The sequence below is a fragment of the Pan paniscus genome, chromosome 1, assembly GCF_029289425.2.
Source record: "Pan paniscus chromosome 1, NHGRI_mPanPan1-v2.0_pri, whole genome shotgun sequence".
NCBI lineage: Eukaryota > Metazoa > Chordata > Mammalia > Primates > Hominidae > Pan > Pan paniscus.
In genome coordinates this window covers 224,458,184-224,480,578 of record NC_073249.2, presented here as the reverse complement: position 1 = coordinate 224,480,578, position 22,395 = coordinate 224,458,184, and the positions used below count along the sequence as shown (strand labels likewise).

The following is a 22,395-nucleotide window of genomic DNA, read 5'->3' as shown; positions in this document are numbered from 1 at the left end:
GTGGCGTGCCCTGTAGTCCCAGCTACTCAGGAGGCTGGGGAGGGAGGATCACTTGAGCCTGGGAGGTGGAGGCTGCAGTGAGCTGAGATCATGCCACTGCAGTTTCTCTCAAACTCAACCACTGACTGTGGAAAACACATGCAGAAGTGCAATTCTAGTTCCACAGACACCCACCCCGCCCCTAAAAAGAGCACAATTTTGTTCTTATCATTATTTTTAGACAGGGTCTCACTCTGTTGCCTAGGTTGGAAGTGGTACAAACACAACTCACTGCAGCTTTGGCCTCCTGGGTGCAAGCCATCCTCCTGCCCCAGCCTCCTGAGTAGCTGGGATTACAGGTGCTCACCACCATGTCTGGCTAAGTTTTTTTTTTAAGTTTTAGTAGAGATGAGGTCTCACTATGTTGCCCAGGCTGGTCTTGAACTTCTGAAATCAAGTGATCCTCCTGCCTCGGCCTCCCAAAGTGCTGCAATTACAGGCATGAGTCACTGCGTCTGGCCAAGAGTATGATTTTAGAACCAGAAAAGGACTTAATATGTAAATTCTGAAAGTTCTGGAGATGGATGGTGGCGATGGTTGCACAACAATGTGAGAGCACTCCATGCCACCACAGTGTGCACTGAAAATGGTAAGATTTACACTCTGTGCATTTTACCCCAACAAAAAAAGAGAAAAATCCATCCCATCCCGTCATTCTCCTGGGAGAGGCCTTCACCAGGCCCTGTGTGGGGCGCAGGCCTGCGCTGGCCTCGAGGCGCCCACAACCCGTGGCCCCCAGCACCCCGCAGCACGGACCCACTGCCTGGGTCTTTCTCCCTCGTCTGCTCCTCCCTGGAGCCCCAGCTTCATGAGGGCGGGACTTTGCTTTGCTGCCTGCTGTATTTCCACAGCCAGATGGTGCCTGGCACGGAGAGGCGCTCCATAAACACCGAGCCAATGAGCAAGAGCTGCAGGCTCTCAGGATGGCTGTGTGGAGGCTGTGCAGCCCATCAGCATAGGCGACCCCGGGACAGACAGTGCTGTGTGCCCATGAGCGTAGGCGACCCCAGGATGGACAGTGGTGGGAACAACAGCTCCTGGGCGGCTGCTGCTTCTGGAGCCACTGCCACCAGGTCCTGGGCTGTGGTGAGGGAGGCGGGAGGCAGGCGCCTGGCAATGGGCTTAGTACGTGCTAGCTCATGACTGGAGGGAAATCCCTTCAGTTTGCGACATCCGTGTCCTCGTTTGTGTACTAATCACAATGAGTGTGTGCTGAGCCACCCAGGGTCACTGAGCACACGAGTCACCCACACCACGATGCGGACCTGAGCCAGAGGCTCACTCCTCATCCCAGGGTCTGCCTGCCTCCTTCCGCCTCCTGTGTCCTTTTCTGATTGTGACTCTGACGTTCCAGCATTTGGTGGAAATGTCACGGTGACTTTTTGCCATAGGAAGTTCAGCCTATATTCAGCCACATTTGATCTTTTTTCCCCATTTGTACCCATTTCTTCTTTTAAAAATCTGTGGTAAGAACACTTGGCATGAGCTCTGCCCTCTGAATAGCTCTGCGTGCGCTGTGCAGCCACGTGGGCTGCAGGCCTGAGGTGCCAGCAGGTCCCAGAACTCATTCACCCGGCACGGCTGAAATCTCAGGTCTGCGGAACGGAAACTCCCTGTGTTCTGCCACCTTTATTTCTTTTTTTTAAGGAAATTTTCTTTCAACTGAAGGAAACTTCATCATAAAATTAGTGTTATGAAGCTAATTCATATCCCAGAAGCTGGGAGGCTGAAGAGGAACACATTTATATTCAACCAAATAGTATTTGTTCCCAGTACATATGACACCCCCACAGCCTTAAAGAGTAAGGGCTCATAGAAACAGAATGTTTACCTGAAACCTTCCCTTTTTAATGCGCTGAAGTCAGACCTTTATAGTCAAGCTGATTTTTCTCCTTTGCCTCTGAAGGTGGCTGGAGAGCTGTGGAGGAGAGCAGCTCTGTGCCCACAGCCCCTGGTCCCTCCCTAAACCTCGGCAGCAGCTCACATCAGTTCTGACAGAGGATGGAGGGGCAGGAAGAGTATCTGCCACCCAATTCCACCTCTCCATGGAGGGCTTCTGTCATCCACCCCAAAACTAACCTAAAAAACCAAAAGGAATCAAGACGCTCATTTGCATAATCCCATGAAAAATAAGTCAAGTATGATGTGGATCTATACAGCAAAATACATCGCAGCTAAAAGCACACAGGTGAAAGACGTGTTAACTTCCAACCTGAACTTCAGCCTGAATTTCTTTCAGTGCTGCCAGCTGCCCTTGTAAAGCTTTTATTTCTTCTTTCTTTTGTTTTTCTGCTTCTTCTGTAGCCGCTTTTCTCCGTGCCTGGTAAGAAAATTATTTTTCCATTAGAACAGCTTGTTAGGGTAATCTTAGAAACTGGGAGACAAATTATGGCATATCAACTATATTTCTTATAAATTATAATATTCACTAAGACTAATAACAAGTGAGAATAAGTCTTTTCCATTGATTTCATTGGTGTTTATTGATAGATAAACCCGCTGTGTCCTCACGGCTATCGTTATTCCGTTTGCAGCCTGGGAACCTAAGGGTCTCACTGGCAGAAAGTGGAGCAGCCGGGATCTGAATGGGGGAACCTGTGTTCTTTCTTAGCCAGGACGCCGGGGCTTCCCATACACGTGGCTCCTTCAAATGACATATTTACTTATTTACGTACCGAGTAACTTCTTCAATACAGGATGACGTCACAACGTCACCAAAGTTAACTCACCCTCATCTCAGCATCTGTAGGTCTGCCATCTATTTTAGCAAATCCCTCAAAAATGGTTTTGTAGAGAATGTTCCTGCGTGTGTTGCTGTCGTCTGGAGGAAGGTACTCCAGGATGGAAGCCTGGTGCTGTCTGTACATGTCCAAAATAATTCGAACCGCCGTCTCGCGGACCTCATACACTCTATGCTCCAGGGCACTCACTGAAAACTAAAGTTGGGAGGGGCTCTTGTTACTGATTCTTAAAATAAAACTAATTTCTTCCAGCTTACAAACAAGGTACATTATAAACATGTGAAAAATAAAAGAGAAAACATCCGTATTAAGTATTATGAAATACTTTAAACATAAAACCTCACGGATCCACCGTCTCATCGTAAGCCGTGTTATACTTTCATCACGCTTGTTTTGGATCTTTTTTAAGAAACAGAACGCTGTGGCTATAGTGCAATTTCATCCCCGCTGTGCGTCTCGGGGGCCCACAGTTTCTCATCCTCCTCGGAGGTGTGCGCTCCTGCGTAGCCGATGTGCAGATTTCAGGTTTTTGGATTTGGGATCCAAACCAGTAAGTATAATGGAAGTATTCCAGAATCCGAAAACAATCTGAAATCCTAAACACTTCTGGTCTTAAGCATTCCAGATAAGGGGCTTCAACCTGTACCTGATATTCTCCATCACACTGCTGTTATTGTCTCTTAAAGACAGGCCGGGCGCAGTGGCTCACGCCTGTAATCCCAGCACTTTGGGAGGCTGAGGCGGGCGGATCACGAGGTCAGGAGATCGAGACCATCCTGGCTAACACAGTGAAACCCCGTCTCTACTAAAATACACGAAAAAATTAGCCGGGCATGGTGGTGGGCGTCCTGTAGTACCAGCTACTTGGGAGGCTGAGGCAGGAGAATGGCATGAACCCAGGAGGCACGGCTTGCAGTGAGCCGAGATGGCACCACTGCACCTCCAGCCTGGGCGACAGAATGAGACTCCATCTCAAAAAAAAAAAAAAAAAGACAAAGAAATGTTTTTTATGATTTGTTTCTCTCCACGGATAAAGATCTGCACACACCATGCACCACCGAGTAGGATTAGACAGCAGGACGCATGTGGGGGCCCCCATTTGTTGGATGAAACACTGGCTATTTTTCTGAAATCACTGCCTCAGTCATTCCTTCAACAAATGCCGATGAGACCCTCGCCACGCTCCAGGCACTGTGGTGAGTGCCGGGCCGCGTGGTGTGTCACACGCGAGGTCCGCTTACCTTCATCACGTTGTCAATGGTGAAGCCCGAGCTGCCAGTGCCCAGGTCTTTCAGCAGCCGGGCCAGGAGGCCCATCTGACTCATTGCCAGGTGAACTGAAGAGTTTGCTTTCAATGGCTGCACCAGGTAGGATGGAATAATTTGGAGAGACGTAACTTCTTTAAACAAGGCCATTTCCTATGAAAGCCAAGGTAATTTGTTAATTTTTACTGGAAAATGCTGGAGGCAGTTTAGTACAATTCAGCATGATCTTAAACTAAACACTGAAGGGAAATACAGATTGATAGTGACAAGGAGCAATGAGAGCACTGATCTGTAAGCTTGTATTTCTATTTAAAGTGTAACAACCATTAGAAATGAAAATCTGAGCCACAGGAAATAAAATCATGAAGAATACAACGATTTTATGTCTACTGAAAGCTTTTCAGAAGCGTAATTGAAAACTTGAAGGTTTCTGTTCTCAGTATTCTCAGCTTCAAGGAAAAGGTTTTCTCATTTCTAAAATTCTAAAAGAAATTAGAGCTGCTGCTAGAATCACCGTTATTTTAGTATTTATTAAATGTCAGCCAAGAGTGTATGCAGTGATACGGTCACCAGTGGGTTAAGATGGAAAAAATATAAGTACCATTACATATTTGAATGTCTCTAAACAAACAAGTCTTTACGTAATTAAGATATTTATCACTTAATTAACCGGATATAGAGAAAAAAATAAGATGTTGAATCATTAAGTTACAATCAGAAATAAACCTGTTTCCAATAGGTCTGCAGGTCCTATCACCTAAAATAATCCCTTATTGTGCTGGTCTGACTCACTCTGGATTTGGGCCTGTGAGTGACTCTGTACAAATCTAAAAGCTAAGAGAAGAAGAGCATTCTCCAGGGAAGTTTGGACAGTAAACTCCTTAACTACAAACAGATGCTGTTGAGTGTGTATTTCGTCCGCTAACCGGCACACTGGTGCACAACAATTGTAACCCTCGATAGATTGCCTTAACGTTGTCTCACATAGAGAGAACATGTGAGCACCACCAAATTGCTCAGAAATTAATGTGGCTTAAAAATAATTAAATGAAGCAATAACATGTGCTCATTTGCAACATATCTTTTGAAAGATGAACCCTCCTCACCCCCAAATTCTAGCTGTCATAACCAGGAGTGTATTGTAGCACATTAGGTCGTAACCAGGAGTGTATTGTAACCAGGAGTGTATTGTAACCAGGAGTGTATTGTAGGTCGTAACCAGGAGTGTAGTGTAGGTCGTAACCAGGAGTGTAGTGTAGGTCGTAACCAGGAGTGTAGTGTAGGTCGTAACCAGGAGTATACTGTAGCACATTAGCATGACAGCATTTCTTCTTACCTTTTTATTAGCATTCCTTTTCCTTATTTACTCTGAAAATTTAGGTTTATTAAATGAAACTAGATCTGTGGTTCCTCATATTTTGGAGAAATGACCCCTTTGGATTCTTCTTTTTGAGACACAGTCTTTCTCTGTCACCCAGGCTAGAGTACAGTGGCGAGATCACGGCTCACTGCAGCTTCAACCACCTGGGCTCAAGCCTCTCACCTCGGCCTTCCAAGTAGCTGGGACTACAGGGGTGTATCAGCATGCCCGGCTAATTTTTGTATTTTTTGCAGAGATAGAGTCTCACTATGTTGGCCAGGCTGGTCTCAAACTCCTGGGCCCAAATGATCTGCCTGCCTTGGTCTCCCAAAGTGCTGGGATTATGGGCGTGAGCCACCCCGCCTGGCCTGGATTTTTTTTTTTTTTTTTTAAGATGGAGTCTCACTCTGTCGCCAGGCTGGAGTGCAGTGGCGTGATCTCGGCTCACTGAAAACTCTGCCTCCCGGGTTTGATTCTCCTGCCTCAGCCTCCCAAGTAGCTGGGACGACAGGCACGCGCCACCACACCTGGCTAATTTTTGGATTTTTAGTACAGAAGGGGTTTCACCAGGTTGGCTAGGATAGTCTCGATCTCCTGACCTTGTGATCCACTTGCCTGAGCCTCCCAAAGTGCTGGGATTACAGGTGTGAGCCACCGTGCCCAGTCTGGCCTGGATTCTTTTTTAAGAAGGATCTGCACATCACAAAATTTTGTGTAAAACTTAACGTAATTCATAAGCTTTCTTAAGCCCAAAGGAGGACTCTTAAGAACTCCTAGACTAGATGAATTCATTAGCTAGTTTAAAGATTTTCAAATTATGGTGCATAACTGTGTGCCCCAAAACTCATACATTTATCTCTATCTCAATATTTCCCATAATATCTAGCCTAGAGGAGGCACATTTGGTGAAAGAATGAAAATATTTCTATTAAGACAGTTATATTTTTTATTTCTTTACCCTCAGATTTTCTCTTTTGATATCGTTTTCTGTATGTTTTTATTTATTTAAAAAATTAATGGCATATGTTGGATAAAAAAAACATTGGAAAAACCCAACTGTAGATTTTAACTGAAGTTTATGTCTAAGACAAAACTGACCTTTTAGAGCATAAGGAAAGTGTGATGGTGAATCCCAGAGAATAATGTTAACTGAGTAGAGACAGAATCTTGTAAAAGGTGTTAAGAAAGCCAGAGAGCTACAGGAATTATGTTTATCATCTATGGTTTCAAATGCCGTGGTGAAGTTCAGACCTGAATAAAATTTGCAGCTGTGACGCGGAGGCGGGCAGAAGAATCTCCAGTTCTGGTGAGCAAAACGGGAATGGTCCTCTCCACACAGTGAGCTGTTTCAAGTTTACTCAGCTTATGTTTAGGAATATATTGTGTAATGATCATTTTCAACAATTTCAAAGAAGCCTGAAAAACCTTAGAGAAAAGTGATGAACACGGATGAGTTACTACGGTGCAATTCCACCAAGAGGAAACATGGCATTTACTATCAGTAACACATATGAACATTATATCGAAAATGACATCTCGTCTGAAAGGCTGAAAATGGCAAACTGAAAACTGCTTTCTAAACACAGCACCTTGCATATAGAGGACATATGCTCTTACTTCACTCTGTCAGAAATCACTCCCCATCTTCCCTTCATACCGAGTATCTAACATCCCTGCTTCAATTGGTAAGCCCAAATCTTCCCTTCATACTGAGTATCTAACAGCCCTGCTTCAATGGGTAAGCCCAAATCTTCCCTTCATACTGAGTATCTAACAGCCCTGCTTCAATGGGTAAGCCCAAATCTTCCCTTCATACCGAGTATCTAACAGCCCTGCTTCAATGGGTAAGCCCAAATCTTCCCTTCATACTGAGTATCTAACAGCCCTGCTTCAGTGGGCTGTTAGAAGCCCAACTGTGCAATGTCCATTCTTAAGGCCCATTCAGCATTAGAAAAAACAGTAATTCTCAACCTCATCAGGTTTCACGCAAAGTGAAAACACAAACTGAAGATGTGGTAGCACTGAACTAGGCCTCTACAAACGCCTGGCTTTGCAGACCATGGAAAAGCTAACACTGCTGGAGACCAGAGACAATGACCCAAGCAAAGGCAGATTTCCCAGACCCTTCATGTAAGATCAGTTGCACAGTATAGCTCTTGCTAGAGAACCTCATTTCTTAGTGATTCTATTGAGTTACAGTTGGTGACCACGTCAATGACCAACTGGTCCTCTCTCAAGCTGCTCTGGTCTTCTGTGGTATGGCGCATGATCTCATCCATGCACGCTGGAGCCAGCGCCAGCTGAGGGCACTCACGGAGGTCACAATGTCCTTTATGGCTCTTCTAACGAGAAAGACGGATGCTCTCAGTGTGTTCTTTAAATCTTCTTTTGGGGTTCCAACAGGCATTTCCATCAACTTCTTAGACAAGGCAAGCAGTGCGTCCTCTCGGTAGGACCACGTCTTACAATAGGCCCCGGCAACCTACCACAAAACAGGCAGCATTTCATGACATCACACAACCATCCTCCAACACTACACAACTTGAAGGCTTTGTTTTTTTTTCAAACTAAAATGATTCATTTCTAAGAACAGAACTTTCATAAATGAAAATGATTCATTTCTAATAATAGAACTTTTACAAATAAATATGTGTATTTAGAGAAATAATTTTCTCTGATAAGGAAATTTAAGACTATGTTAAAATATAAAAAGTATTAAATTCTCCAAGAGAAATATTTTAAAGCTGAGAACGAGGGGAAAACCCTACTCATTTCTTTTTATTTTGAGACAAAGTCTCACTCTGTCGCCCAGGCTGGAGTGCAGTGGCTCGGCTCACTGCAACCTGTCCCCCTGTGGGTTCAAGCAATTCTCCTGCCTCAGTCTTCCAACTAGCTGGGATTACAGGTGCCTGACACCATGCCCAGCTAATTTTTGTATTTTTAGTAGAGATGGGGTTTCACCATCTTGGCCAGGCTGGTCTTGAACTCCTGACCTCGTGATCCACCCGCCTTGGCCTCCCAAAGTGCTGGGATTATAGGCGTGAGCCACTGCGCCTGGCCAACTCTACTCATTTCTATAAGGAGATACTTCCATCTTTTGCTATGCCATCCTTTTGCGCTGGAATTAGCTGGTATTCAGAAGGGAGCAGTTGTTTAATACAAGCTCCATGAATGCCAGAAGGAAACACCCAGGCTGAAATGAGTACTCACTGATACATCTTAGCTCATGTTTTTGCTGTTTCACATAATTTATAATTTACAGAAGGGCAGGCACGGTGGCTAATGTTTGTAATCCCAGCACTTTGGGAGGCCAAGGCCAGGAGTTCAAGGCTATAGTGAGTTATGATCACGCCACTGTACTCCACCCTGGGTGACAGAGTGACACTCTGTTTCATAAAAAAAAAAAAAGGCCGGGCGCAGTGGCTCATGCCTGTAATCCCAGCACTTTGGGAGGCCAAGGTGAGTGGATCACAAGATCAGGAGATCGAGACCATCCTGGCTAATGTGGTGAAACTCTATCTCTACTAAAAAAAAATTACAAAAAATTAGCCAGGCGTGGTGGCGGGCGCCTGTAGTCTCAGCTACTCAGGAGGCTGAGGTAGGAGAACAGGGTGAAGCCAGGAGGCGGAGCTTGCAGTGAGCGGAGATCTTGCCACTGCACTCCAGCCTGGTTGAAGAGCAAGACTCCGTCTCAAAAAAAAAAAAAAAGTTAACAAAAGACTTTCCAATTCAGGAAGAACAAAGGAAGTCAACAATATTACAAATGCAAAGCTGTGGGCGTTTTCCCTCCTTTATGTGTAAGTACACAGAGGTGTGTGTACCATTTAGACTACCCTCCCCTCTGCCACCCCGTTTTTTTTCTTTTTTTTTTTACCAAGGTTTCTCCCAACACATCGATGGCAGAGCTGGCTTCTCTCAAGGCCTTCTCGGTTAAGGGCTCTGGCTCCCCTAACATGCCTCCCCTCCGAGCATCGCTGATGTCTGCATTACTCATTTCCGGCTCCACCACTGCCTCCCCATAATGCTTACGAATAGCTGGAAGAGGCCGCTCATCGTAGGGCAGGGACTCTGCCTGCAGTGAGTGAAGGAGAGAGGAAAGTGCTGGGGAGCTCCACAGGTCACATTCTCCAGTGCAACTCTCACTGGCAGGCTTACTGCACTTACTTACCTGATCTGAAAGATGTTATTTTGCTAAATATCAGTATCATCAGATTAGAATAATTTATACAACAAATAGGATGTAATTGAAAAGATTAGATGAGACTTTCTATTACTTTCTAAACTCATTACAGACCTAATAAAAAAAAGCAAGGTAGATTCCACCTCAATGACTGTTTACTGGTAGCAATTTCAGTTCAATTGACATGGAGACTACTAAAGTAAAGGCTATTACATCTTTTTTTCTGACAAGATCTCTGATATTTTCTTAGTTTATTGCTTAGAAATAAGCATCAAGCCTGATTTTAATAAACATGCTCACAAGGTGTCTTTAGGCCTATTCCTTATGTGGCTATGCTCTCACTCAGCACTATGGCTCCTAGAATGGAACAGAGGTGGGTCTGGCTGGGGTGCACTCATGCACCCCATGCATGGGAACAGCACCTGGCACAACACATGTCCTTTACAAATACCCAAATAAATTGAACGCCAATCTGAAACAGAATTACCTACATTGATCTTTGGATGAGGATCTGTGGCAGGGAGTAACGGGTCTACTGCAGAATGCTGAGGAGAAATAGTTAGAGAATATGATGAAGGCTTTTCCTGAAGGAAAGGTTCTGCAAACTGGTTTTCTGTTCCTCTTTCTTCCAGTTGTGGTAGTGAGGGCATTGGCTTTTGGTGGCAAGGACTGCCAGAACGAGCGAGGGGCTGGAGGGGCAAATCAAAAGGTCTTCGCATCTAGAGAACGAAAAGGAACATTTAATTTCAAATGCCACTGCCACGCCAGATATATCTATCTCATTCCTTCAGATGAATAAGACTTTAGAAAGCTGTGCTGGAAGAGGCTCCTTGGCACAATGAAAAATTTCAAAACCAAAGAGAAACTTCCACAGAGTGAAATCTACTTGAAAGTCCCACACAATCAAGTTGCACTCATCTCAGTTGTCTCTCCACATTTCTGTGTTGACTACAAAAGTGACATACACATCCAAAATGCTAGTGAAGGAATGAGCATTTGTGCATGGAGCATGTCCACACATATGTGCCCCTGCAGGAGCACGGTGGTGTGGAGAAAGCACCTGGGCTGGACCCAAGTGGACTTTTATTCAAAATCTGGCACTGCTATTCACTGTGTGTACAAAGGAAAGTGATGTTGTGTCATCCCAACAAGCAAAGTTGACTGACCAATTGCTGCACACTAGGCATGGTACTGAGTGTTTTGGACAGGTAGGCTCATTAATGCTTACTCTTTTTACCCCCATTTGAAAGCTGATGGAAAACTGAGGCATAAAGCTGATAAGAATTAGTCTGTGATCACAGAGCTGGAATGGTGGTGCCTGGATTTGAACCCAGACAGTCCAGCTCCAGAGTGTGCTCTCTCGTTTTTCAGAGGCAGGGTCTCGCTCCATCACCAAGGCTGGAGTGCAGTGGTGCGATCGTAGCTCACTGCAGCCTTGAACTTCTAGGCCCAAGTGATCCTCCTGTCTCACTCTCCTGAGTAGCTAGGACTACAGGTGTGTGCCACCAGGCCTGGCTATTATTTACTTTTTGCAGAGACAGGGTCTCTCTATGTTGCCCAGGCTGGTCTCGAACTCCTGGGCTCAAACAATCCTCCAGCCTTGGCCTCCCAAAGTGATGGGATTACAGGCGTGAGCCACCATGCCTGGCCTTGAGAGTGTGCACTCTCAATCACTATTCCGTATCTCAGAACCTTCATTTCCTAATCTGTCACGTGGGCTGAGTGCCCCATTTGCATGAGTTCTAAAATCAGAGGCAGAGCACCTTATGGGAAATATGTTCTCAATACACCGAAGCTGTTAGCATTACATTCTCACTTGATCCTTACAACACTGAGGGGTCAGTGGGGCAGGGTCATCACTGCCTTTTCCAAATAAGGAAGCAGCTGGAGAGATGAAGGGATGCAACAGAAAAGCAGCAGGGCCTCGGTTTTCCTGACCCCGGTTCGTTCCCTTTCCCACGACTGTGAGTCTCCTGAAAGAACATGCTGAGGCAAAGCCTCCCTGACGTAGGCACAGAGCTGAGGCCATCCATGATAACTGTCCCCTGAGCACTGCAGAGTGTTTTACACTACACTTCAAAGACATCTATCCACTGTTGTGAACCACACAGTTGAATCTCTGTTCTCCTAGGCTTTCCTCCACCCCGTCCAGGCTCCTGCACCCACCAGCTCGGCATCCAGGAGGCTGTGCAGCTCCAGCTGCTCGTACACCTCGGCACGATACTGCTCCATCTGCTGCTTCTTCTCCTTGGCGAGATCGTAGTCTTCCTTCTCCACGGCACAGCGTTTCTCTACCTCATACCTCCCAAGGCGCTCACCAACCTGAAGCACAAAATATTTGCTTTTTCTTTCAAATTTGGATCAACTCACATCAAATGCAAAGCTAATTTTTAAGAATCATGCTTGAACCGTCTTGCAAGGAGAGGGAGCGAGCACAGGGAAATGGAAGGAATGGGCCACACTCAGCAAAGGTCTGGCTGCTGTTGCTGTACGGGCATTTAATAAGCCCATGGGTTGGTCATGACTTTCAGGATAGCTGGTTTTCCTATTTTCCCATTGGGCTCAGGGTCCTAGTAACGAGGTGGCTGACCCTGACACCTGAACGTGAGTCTGAAGAGGTAAAGCTTCTGCTTCCATTCACATTTTTAAAGTGCTTATCTGTCTCCGTAACTTTATTTTGCTGAGATCTTTGAACTCACACTAACTTCACGGCTTTTAGTAACTGGTTTCTTTTACCATGTAGTTATTCTAAGTATACATAAAACCTATTACAGGCATAAATTAGGAACTGTTTTCTCCAAAGGCAATACCTTTTGCAAATCAGCAATGGCTTGTTTTAGTTTCTTGGCATAATCATAGCGTTCCTTTTGGACAGCTTCCCGTTTTCTTTCATCTAATTTTCGTATGATCTGTGCAACTTCTGGATCTTGGTACATATCAAAAGCTAAGTCATCTAGCGGAGAAATATAGTCAGATTTCCTAAAGGGAAGAAATGCATATTTTAGAGATAATTTCACGCCCTAGGAGTTCAGTGCTGAAGATGCACGGTTGAGAAGGTGCCCCTCCCCATCCTGCCCCATCATGGTTCACAGAGCATTTCCTGCATGAGAAAACGGGTCTCAGAGAAGTAACGGGCCTCAGGTCACAAAGCTCTTAATTGCAAGCAGGCCGTTCTGACTCCAAAGCTCACGCTCTTGACCATGGACCAAACTGCACTTCAGGGCATCTGAGCCTCCAGTGCATTCGCTCAGAGTGCAGACTCTGGGCCTCGCCTCGTTATGGGCCCTGGGAATAGGACAGTGAATGTGAATCAACTGCAGAACAAGGAGAAAAACAAAAACAAAGACAAATGGATGACCAGGCCCCACCCTAAGAAATGTGACTAGTGGGCCCAAGATGGAGTCCAGGCGCCATATTTTATAACAACACAGTATTTTTTTCTTCTTTTCTTTTTTCGGAGGCGGAGTCTCACTCTGTTGCCTAGGCTGGAGTGCAGTGGCGCAATCTTGGCTCACTGCAACCTCCACCTCCCCGGTTCAGGCGATTCTCCTGCCTCAGCCTCCTGAGTAGCTAGGATTATAGGTGTGTGGCACCACACCTGGCTAATTTTTGTATTTTTTAGTATAGACGGGTTTTCATCATGTTGGCCAGGCTGGTCTCAAACTCCTGACCTCAAGTGATCCACCAGTCTCAGCCTCCCAAAGTGTTGGGATTATAGGCCTGAGCCACTGCGCCCAGCCTGTATTTTTTTATTTTTTTCTTTGAGACAGAGTTCTGTTGACCAGGCTGGAGTGCAGTGGCATGATCTTGGGCTCACTGCAACCTCTGCCTCCTGGGTTCAAGCAATTCTCATGCCTCAGCCTCCCAAACAGCTGGGACTACAGGCGTGAGCCAGAATGCCTGGCTAATTTTTTGTATTTTTAGTAGAGATGGAGTTTCACCATGTTAGCCAGGTTGGTCTGGAACTCCTGACGTCAGATGACCCACCCATCTCGGACTCCCAAAGTGCTGAGATTACAGGTGTGAGCCACTGCACCCAGCCAGCATCACAGTATTTTTGATGAACATGATAGGTTAAGAATTGCTACCACTGAGGTTTTACTCAAAGGGTTAAGTTGTATGATGTCAACCATCATATCCTAGAGGAGATCAAAAACATTCCTTCAGAAATAAGTGATCTTTTGTAGTCACCTGAATAGCTCATTTCTGATTAAATATGACCTCTATTCCTCCTTTCCAGCTCTACAGTAGGGTCTAGAATGTAAACAGTAAAGTTAGTCTCACCAAGCAACGAGAGGATGAGGATGGAAGTGTCCCAGCTGCTCTATCAACCCCATTAAACAAGCCAGCTGCTTAAGGCGACTTGAACATCCTTTGAGACAGGTACGTTTTAATGAAAACACTTGTCGTAAAAGTGTACTTGGTGAATCTGCATTATAATGAATTCAAGTGGGGCATAGGAATAGGCCCCCTTTAAGCACTCACAGCCCCCCTCTGGCATCTCCCCACCCTTGAGGTCATGGTACTTCGCTCACAGCAGCACCACAGGCTGGCGGCTGGGACGGCACCAGCAGCTCTGAACTGTGTCTAATCCCAGGGGTGACTAAACAGCGAAACATTTTGGGGTGTCTACAAGATCACATTAACTATTTTTAGTGTAACACATATGACACTTTAAGTCACGTTGCCTTGCTGTCCCAGAGATGAACACAAAGACTTCATTTGATTATAAAAATCCTTCAAAGTGAACATCATGTCCTGTGGCACCCAGTCCCAGCTCCTGTTGATTCAGCAGCAGCGTGGGGTGCCATCTACCCACTTTGGTACAGAACCCCCAGCGGCAATGACCGGATTCCATGTCCAGCACAGGCCCGCACGTGCCAGTCACACAGCTTTTCCCAGTCCTTGCACTTAACCTTCATAAAACCCCGGGCGTGGGGCAGGACAGGCAAACCACAGCCTGCCATCCCACCTGGCTGATTGGATTAAGGCAACAGATTTAAAGTCTAAATCAAAATAACAGAAAGAAGCTTTATTGGAGATACTGAGAAACTAAAGACTTAATCAGTTTGGTTGTTCCTGCCCTACTGCACTTGCTTCAGTAAGGGCAGAGCCCCAGCTGCGGTCTTTGTGGAGAGGCTGGCAGGAGGGAGGTAGCCATCCACTCTCAGCGCTCCTTCCCCACAGTGCTTCCATCCAATTGCCAGCTTGAAGGATGGGAAGAGTACTGTGATTTTTCTATTACACAAAGGAGGCATCTAAGGGAGAGACTGAGAAGCTGGTGTTATTTTTTTATTTTTATTTTTTGAGACGGAGTCTCGCTCTTGTCGCCCAGGCTGGAGTGCAGTGGTGCGATCTTGGCTCACCGCAAGCTCCGCCTCACGCCATTCTCCCGCCTCAGCCTTCTGAGTAGCTGGGACTACGGGTGCCCGCCAGCACGCCTGGCTAATTTTTTGTATTTTTTAGTAGAGACGGGGTTTCACCGTGTTAGCCAGGATGGTCTTGATCTCCTGACCTCGTGATCCGCCTGCCTCGGCCTCCTAAAGTGCTGGGATTACAGGCGTGAGCCACCGCGCCCGGCCTTGGTGTTATTTTTTTATAGACATTACATGAATAGCCTCTACTCTCTGAGCACTCCACACTCACAAGTGCCTGTGACAGCTCTGGTCTGCACCAGGCCTGTGGGGAGGCGGTGTAGCCTCTGCAGGAGGGAAGGCTCGCTGTCCACCAGTGCACATGCTCAGCAAATCGCATGTGGCTCCTGAGCAACTGCAGAGAGAATCTGATCCAGGTTGTGTGCAAATAGAAGAGCCTGGATCAAGAATTAATCACTTTCTGCGAGCAGTCTGTATGCAGGTAAAAGTGAAATTATACCAAACACGGACAAATTTGAAATTTCTATTAAAGTTTAAAAAGTTGATCTTTTCTTTATTGGGAAGCTGCTGTCAGAGAAGAGCCAAGGATTATTTGGAATTCCTCTTTATTTAAAATTTTTTTTGTGCGTGTGTGAGATGGAGTCTTGCTCTGTCCCCCAGGCTGTAGTGCAGTGGCATGACCTTGGCTCACTGCAACCTCCACCTCCCAGGTTCAAGGGATTCTCCTGCCTCAGCCTCCCAAGTAGCTGGGACTACAGGTGTGCGCCACCACGCCTGGCTAATTTTTGTGTTTTTATTAGAGAAGGAGTTTTACCATGCTGGCCAGGCTGGTCTTGAATTCCTGACCTCAAGTGATCTGCCCAACTCAGCCTCCCAAAGTGCTGGGATTACGCTCAGCCTAAAAAACATTTCAATTCCTCTTTTTTTCTCACTGCGGCAACTATGGCAGCCCTTCCCTTCTTTCCTTTAGACCAGGCACCTCTGGAATGGAGTCCCCTCATTGTCATCCACAGCAGGCAGGTGGCAAGGGAGCCACTGTCCCAAAGAGGTGTCCAGGACAGAGAGGGTGACCGAGGATGGCACAGCAGGGCCCTTTAGCTCCCCAAAAGTGGATTCACCCCCGGTTCTTACACTGCTAAAAAAAAAAAAAAAAAAGAGGAAGCGGCAACAGCAGCAGAAAAATATGTATAATTTTTTTTTTTTTGAGACAGGGTCTCACTCTGTCACCCAGCCTGGAATACAGTGGCATGATCTCGGCTCAAGCGATCTTCCTGCCTCAATTTCCTGAGTAGTTGAGACTACAAGCGTGCACCACCATGCCCAGCTAATTTTTGTATTTTTAGTAGAGATGGGGTTTTGGCATGTTCCCCAGGCTGGTTTCAAACTCCTGATCTCAAGCAATCCTCCTGCCTTGGCCTCCCAAAGTGGTGAAATTACAGGCGTTAGCCACCACACCCGGCCTACAATTGTTAACATGAAGAACTTTCCCCATACCCATTTTTTTTTTTTTTAGCCAAATTTAGCAGTGAGAAAAAATATTTTTAATGGGTAGAGAGAGATTGGTAAAAATTGTGGTGTGTGTTTTTTTTTTTGAGATGGAGTCTCGCTCTATTGCCCAGGTTGGAGTGCAGTGGCACAATCTCGGCTCACCACAACCTTCACCTCCCGGATTCAAGTCATTCTCCTGCCTCAGCCTCCCAAGTAGCTGGGATTACAGGTGCGCGCCACCACGCCTGGCTAATTTTTGTATTTTGAGTAGAGACAGGGTTTCACCATGTTGGCCAGGCTGGTCTTGAACTCCTGACCTCGTGATCCACCCGCCTTTGGCCTCCCAAAGTGCTGGGATTACAGGCGTGAGCCACTGCACCCGGCAAAATTGTGTTTTTAAAAACGTGTGTGATACATATTTTTCACTCCTCTAAAGAATAAACTTTTGAAGAGGCCATAAGGTGATGTCTCTAGAACTGATAACCTGGGTCCATTAATATCTTTGATTTTTACCATGAATTTGCTTGTGCTGATAAAATATCAAAGGATGGCTGACAGATCTTTGTTCTAAACGCATTTTAGGAAACTTCTAGTAATACCTGAACACAAGAAAGGAAGTAGTCTCTGCTGAGCAATAAATGAAGGTGTGTGGCTGGGCACGGTGGCTCACGTCTGTAATCCCATCACTTTGGGAGGCTGAGGCAGGTGGATCACCTGAGGTCAGGCTCAGGAGAATTGCTTGAACGCAGGAAGCAGAGTTTGCAGTGAGCCGAGATCATGCCACTGCACTCCAGCCTGGCGACAGAGCAAGACTCCATCGAGACCAGCCTGGCCAACCTGATGAAACCCCATCTCTGCTAAAAATACAAAAAATTAGCTGGGCATGGTGGCAGGCACCTGTAATCCCAGCTACTCAGGAGACTGAGGCAGGAGAATCCCTTGAACTCAGGAGGTAGAAGTTATAGTGAGCCGAGATTGTGCCATTACACTCCGGCCTGGGCAGCAAGAGTGAAATTCTGTCTCAAAAAAAAAAAAAAAAAAAAGGAAAAAAATAAATGAAGGTGTGCTAAATAAAACAGTGACCTTAATCTTTATGTAAATTTCAGACAATCCAATCAGTGGCTTATCCAGCTCTAAACTGAATTTAGAGGCTCTAAGTCCAGAATCCTTTGGAAATGACTGACCCTTTCAGGATTCTGAGGAAAGTAAAAGAAGTTCATTGCTGGGGAGCAGGACTCTTACCTGGCGTACGTTCCTTCTAGAGCAGGGTCCTCGCTGTTGTGCCCAAGGTAGTGGTCAATCAACTTCTCTCGAGAGGCCTTTGGGGGCAAAACATCTGCTTAGTGTCTCAGAGAGAAAGAGGAACAACACAAAACCTTAACTACAAGATTTATTTCATATAAAGCTGTCAGCAAGGTTCAGTGATCCTCATCTTTTGGAGAGACAGCTAAAACTGTTAAAGAAAAGTTTCATATGCTACAGCTCCTAAAAATCATCTGAAAGTTATTCACTAGTCAATTTTATGCAGATTATAAAAATGACACATTTTTTGGGTGAAAATAAATGACTCCCTCCCATTATAAATAGATTTACTTCCTTAGGAATTAAAACTTTCCAAACTTACAGTATTGCTTTCATCACTGAAATCTGCAGGGTCTCCAATGATATTTATGGCAACCAAAGCAACCTAACAAAGTGTTAAAATAACAGAATTAAATATACAATGTTTGAAATGACTTAACCCTTTTATTTACTTATTTTGAGACAGGGTCTTGTCTGTCACCCAGGCTGGAGTGCAGTGGTGTGATCATGGCTCACTGCAGCCTTGACCTCCCGGGCTCAAGGGATCCTCCACCTTAGCTGCCCTGGTAGCTGGGACTACAGGTGTGAGCCACCATACCCTGCTAATTTTTGTGTTTTTTTGCAGAGATAGGATTTCACCATGTTGCCCAGGCTGGACTTAACCCCTTTATAACAAACTCTGACCTACACTGTTATCAAATAGGATGATGTATATCAAAGTGTATTAATTGTTAAAATGTTATGCCAATATAAATAATTTTTAATAATTAACAAAGAATTTTAAATAAATTATGTTAGTATTCTAATGCTAACCAAATGGTTATTTTTAACCATTTAAAGCCTGGGCGTGGTGGCTCATGCCTGTAATCCCATCACTATGGGAGGCCAAGGTGGAAGGATCACCTGAAGTCGGGAGTTTGAGACCAGCCTGACCAACATGGAGAAACTCCGTCTCTACTAAAAATACAAAATTAGCCAGGCACATGCCTGTAATCCCAGCTACTCAGGAGGCTGAGGCAGGAGAATTGTTTGAACCTGTGAGACAGAGGTTGCAGTGAGCCGAGATTGCACCATTGCACTTCAGCCTAGGCAACAAGAGTCAAGAGTGAAACTCCGTCTCAAAAAAAAAAAAAAAAAAAAAAAAGTTCAAATCATAATAGCTAAAAACTCCCAGAGTTTTAACATAGCCTCATAATGAGACATCCACGTGAGATTCAGTATGGAGCTCATCTTTGAAGGATCTTGGGAAATTAGACAATGAAAAGTTAACACAGCTCAGTTCCCAGTTGGTGAGTCTCACCTGAGGTGGGGAGTCACTTTTCCATCCTGCACCCCCAACCACTGTAGACTAACCCCACACCGCTTCCAAAAATGCAAAGGTTCAAGACAGGCACATTTGGGGCAGGAGGGCAGCTGGCACAAACTGGGAAACCGAGCAACTTTTGAAATGAAATTTTTTAGTCTTTCATGTCAGTAAAGTGCTGCTTTAGATAGTTACTGCTTTTAAATGCAGGGCACATATATTATCATTCATGACGAGATCATCTGAACATAAGGACAATAAATAATCTATTATTTAAAAATCTTCATTAAAAAAACAAAACAAAACTCCAAACTGTTTAAAGAAAACCAAGACAACAGCCAGGTCATTGCTGGTAAATACATGCAGGTGGGTGGAGGAAGGAACAGGGTTAAGACTCATTCTTCTGGCTTCCTGGCGTGTTATGCTGCAAGGGGCCAGGCAGCTTAATTGGACCTTTGCGCTCTTGTCCAGCTCACCCGCTTGGTCTAGAGATTTGATTTGCTGGGTGCTCGCATTCCTCTTGGAGGGGGCAGGGAGAGTTGTAAATGCTTGTGCTAATTAACAAGATTGCTTTGGACACAATTGATTTCTACTACACTAATCATGTGAGAAAAAGAAAAAAAGAAGGAAAGAAAGGGAGGGAGGAAGGAAGAGATGAAGAATTAGCAGCCTGAAGCTGGAGAGATTCTGGATTACATGCAACATTCATGTGTCCGCAATTTCCACCAGGGAATTTACCTTGTGCACGTTGGGAGGGTTTATTTAGAACTGTGCTGTCCTACACAAATAGGATGTGAGCCACATGTGTCATTAAGGTTAAGTAGGCACATTAAAAAATTAAAAAATGCAATTAATTTTAAAAATATAGGTTAACACAACATATCCAAAATATTATCATTTCATCACATACAATTGACATAAAAGTTCTCACGAACTCTTTCGCGTTCTCCTTTTGTACTGAGTCTCTGAAGCCCACTGTCTGGTGATGCTGGCAGCAGCTCTGGGCACTAGGCCAGTTCGTGGTGGGCACTGGCCACGTGTGCCCAGAGGCTGCTGGATCAGACAGCACAGCTCAGAGAGCTCAGCAGTCTCCCAGAAGAGATCCTCTAAGATCCCCTTGAAAATGCATCTAAGAAAAGATACGTGACCACATAATCCCACAAAGAAGGTAGGGGCAGAATCAAAGGCGAAGCTGCATGCATCTTACCTGATTATATATGTTGTATTTGTTGACATGGTTTTGGTGAAAAATCAGTTTAAGAAATTGTCCTACTGCATCCACATAAACTGATTTTAGTTCCCGGGCTTTGCAACCTGTCTTTTCATTATCACAGAGAGACACGTAGCTGAAAAACAAAACACAACTGAAGAATTTGAAAATGTGCTGTTCAATAAAACTGCTCCCTACTCTGATTGAACTCAATAGGCTCATTTATGTTTATTGTTTTATTTTTTAAAGCTAGACTACCCCTATGCAGGATCAACAGGTTTGAATAAAAGCTAAGTCTAGAATGAAAAACCTAGGAAAAACCCCTAGAACTCAAATTCTAATTAGTATTCTTCTTTTGTTGTTGTTGTTGTTGTTGAGATGGAGTCTTGTTCTGCTACCCAGGCTGGAGTGCAGTGGCGCGATCTTGGCTCATTCCAACCTCCACCTCCCGAGTTCAAGCAATTCTTCTGCCTCAGCTTCCCAAGTAGCTGGGATTATAGACGCTCACCACCATGCCCAGCTAATTTTTGTATTTTCAGTAGAGACACGGTTTCACCATGTTGGCCAGATTGGTCATCTAATTAGTATTCTTAAGAAAATTTCCACATCTGAAAAGTAGAGTTGAATAGCAGAATTCACAGAAATTATAACGCTGCTTTTTAAGCACATTCAATAAGAGGCAGGTGTTAAGAAACTGTGTACTCTTGAACCAAATAGAAGTACATAACACAGGACCAAAAGTTAAGGGACAATTCATTTTTAAGAGCTTTCAGGGCCGAGCGCGGTGGCTCACGCCTGTAATCCCAGCACTTTGGGAGGTCGAGGCGGGCGGATCACGAGGTCAGGAGATCGAGACCATCCTGGCTAACATGGTGAAACCCCGTCTCAACTAAAAATACAAAAAATTAGCCGGGCGTGATGGCGGGCACCTGTAGTCCCAGCTACTCGGGAGGCTGAGGCAGGAGAATGGCGTGAACCCGGGAGGCGGAGGCTGCAGTGAGCTGAGATTGCACCACTGCACTCCAGCCTGGGTGACACAGCGAGACTCCATCTCAAAAAAAAAAAAAAAGAGCTTTCAGGTAGAATTAGCCTAAAAGCTGCCATGATACATTTTAAATTTCATTCTTACCCAAGTCTTCGAAACCGCTCTGCTTGATAGGGTGCAAAATATTCAGGCAAGCTTTCACTAATGTAGAACTCAATTTTACTTGAAATCATATACTGGTGAGCAAGTAACTGTAGTTTCCTTATTCGACATCTCTCCACCATTTGAAGGACAATTTCTTGTGGAAATTGGCAAAATCTGAAAGCAAACACATTTTTATATTTTCTGAACAACTTCTGCAGAGGGTTTCTAGATGCTAGCATCTCATTCTTGCAGGTAAGAAGCATTAACCACACACCCACTTTGAACAGGACAGTCTGTAGGTACTGATGGCACAAAGATGCCTGCGACATGATTCCTGTTCTCTCGAGCTTTTCTTGTTGGAGCTGAAGCTGGGAATTAAAATTTGACTTGATCTGCCTGTAACCCTATAGGAATCATACTCTTGGCAGCTAGTAAATGGTCTGATGTGAAACCTGCAGTTTTTCATAAGATAAATCAATCTTATGAGGCGGCACTAGTGGGCAGGACGGAGCCAATGGATTTTCCACAGGAACTCAAATGCTTAAGGGCCCCAAGGTATCAATATTTAAGGAGTGCCTGCCTTTCACGCATAGTGGTCTAGGGAGACAAGCCTATGCTATGGGCCATGCAGGAGCTTCTTTGCTCAAAAGTGACATAACTTTTTTTTTTTTGGGAAAAGGTCTCGCTCTGTCACCCAGGCTGCAGTGGTGTGATTATGGCTCACTGCATCTTCGATCTCCTGGGCTCAAGTGATCCTCCTACCTCAGCCTCCTGAGGAGTTGGGACCACAGGCGTGTGCCACTGTGCCTGGCTAAAATTTTGCCCAGGCTGGTCTTGAACTCCTGGGCTCAGGGGATCCTCCCCCTTCGGCCTCCCAAAGTGCTGTGATTACAGGTGTGAGCCACTGGGCCCAGCCCAAAAGTAACACAACGTATTAAATAACTAAGAGTTGGGTAGAGAATCACAGCAGTCAGCAAAGACCCCACACTGCTTCCAAAAATGC

The 22,395-nt window shown here is 45.2% G+C and overlaps 1 protein-coding gene across 4 annotated transcripts in view; it reads right to left on the bottom strand.

The window, feature by feature from the left end:
* The window catches only part of CEP104 (centrosomal protein 104), a 43,253-nt gene that overhangs the window by 13,277 nt on the left and 7,581 nt on the right, over nucleotides 1–22,395 (bottom strand). The window contains exons 4-16 of one of the 4 annotated variants that reach the window (XM_063602199.1): nucleotides 21,393–21,566; nucleotides 20,261–20,399; nucleotides 18,073–18,135; nucleotides 17,691–17,767; nucleotides 12,396–12,564; nucleotides 11,752–11,907; nucleotides 10,077–10,304; nucleotides 9,280–9,477; nucleotides 7,720–7,887; nucleotides 6,657–6,830; nucleotides 4,022–4,198; nucleotides 2,769–2,975; nucleotides 2,252–2,359 (exon numbers count right to left, since the gene is read on the bottom strand). In XM_063602199.1, coding sequence (XP_063458269.1) covers nucleotides 2,252–2,359; nucleotides 2,769–2,975; nucleotides 4,022–4,198; nucleotides 6,657–6,830; nucleotides 7,720–7,887; nucleotides 9,280–9,477; nucleotides 10,077–10,304; nucleotides 11,752–11,907; nucleotides 12,396–12,564; nucleotides 17,691–17,767; nucleotides 18,073–18,135; nucleotides 20,261–20,399; nucleotides 21,393–21,566 — 2,038 coding nt within the window. The remainder of the gene's footprint in view (nucleotides 1–2,251; nucleotides 2,360–2,768; nucleotides 2,976–4,021; nucleotides 4,199–6,656; nucleotides 6,831–7,719; nucleotides 7,888–9,279; nucleotides 9,478–10,076; nucleotides 10,305–11,751; nucleotides 11,908–12,395; nucleotides 12,565–17,690; nucleotides 17,768–18,072; nucleotides 18,136–20,260; nucleotides 20,400–21,392; nucleotides 21,567–22,395) is intronic. The other 3 variants (XM_063602203.1, XM_063602207.1, XM_063602208.1) reach the window with 3 other exon arrangements.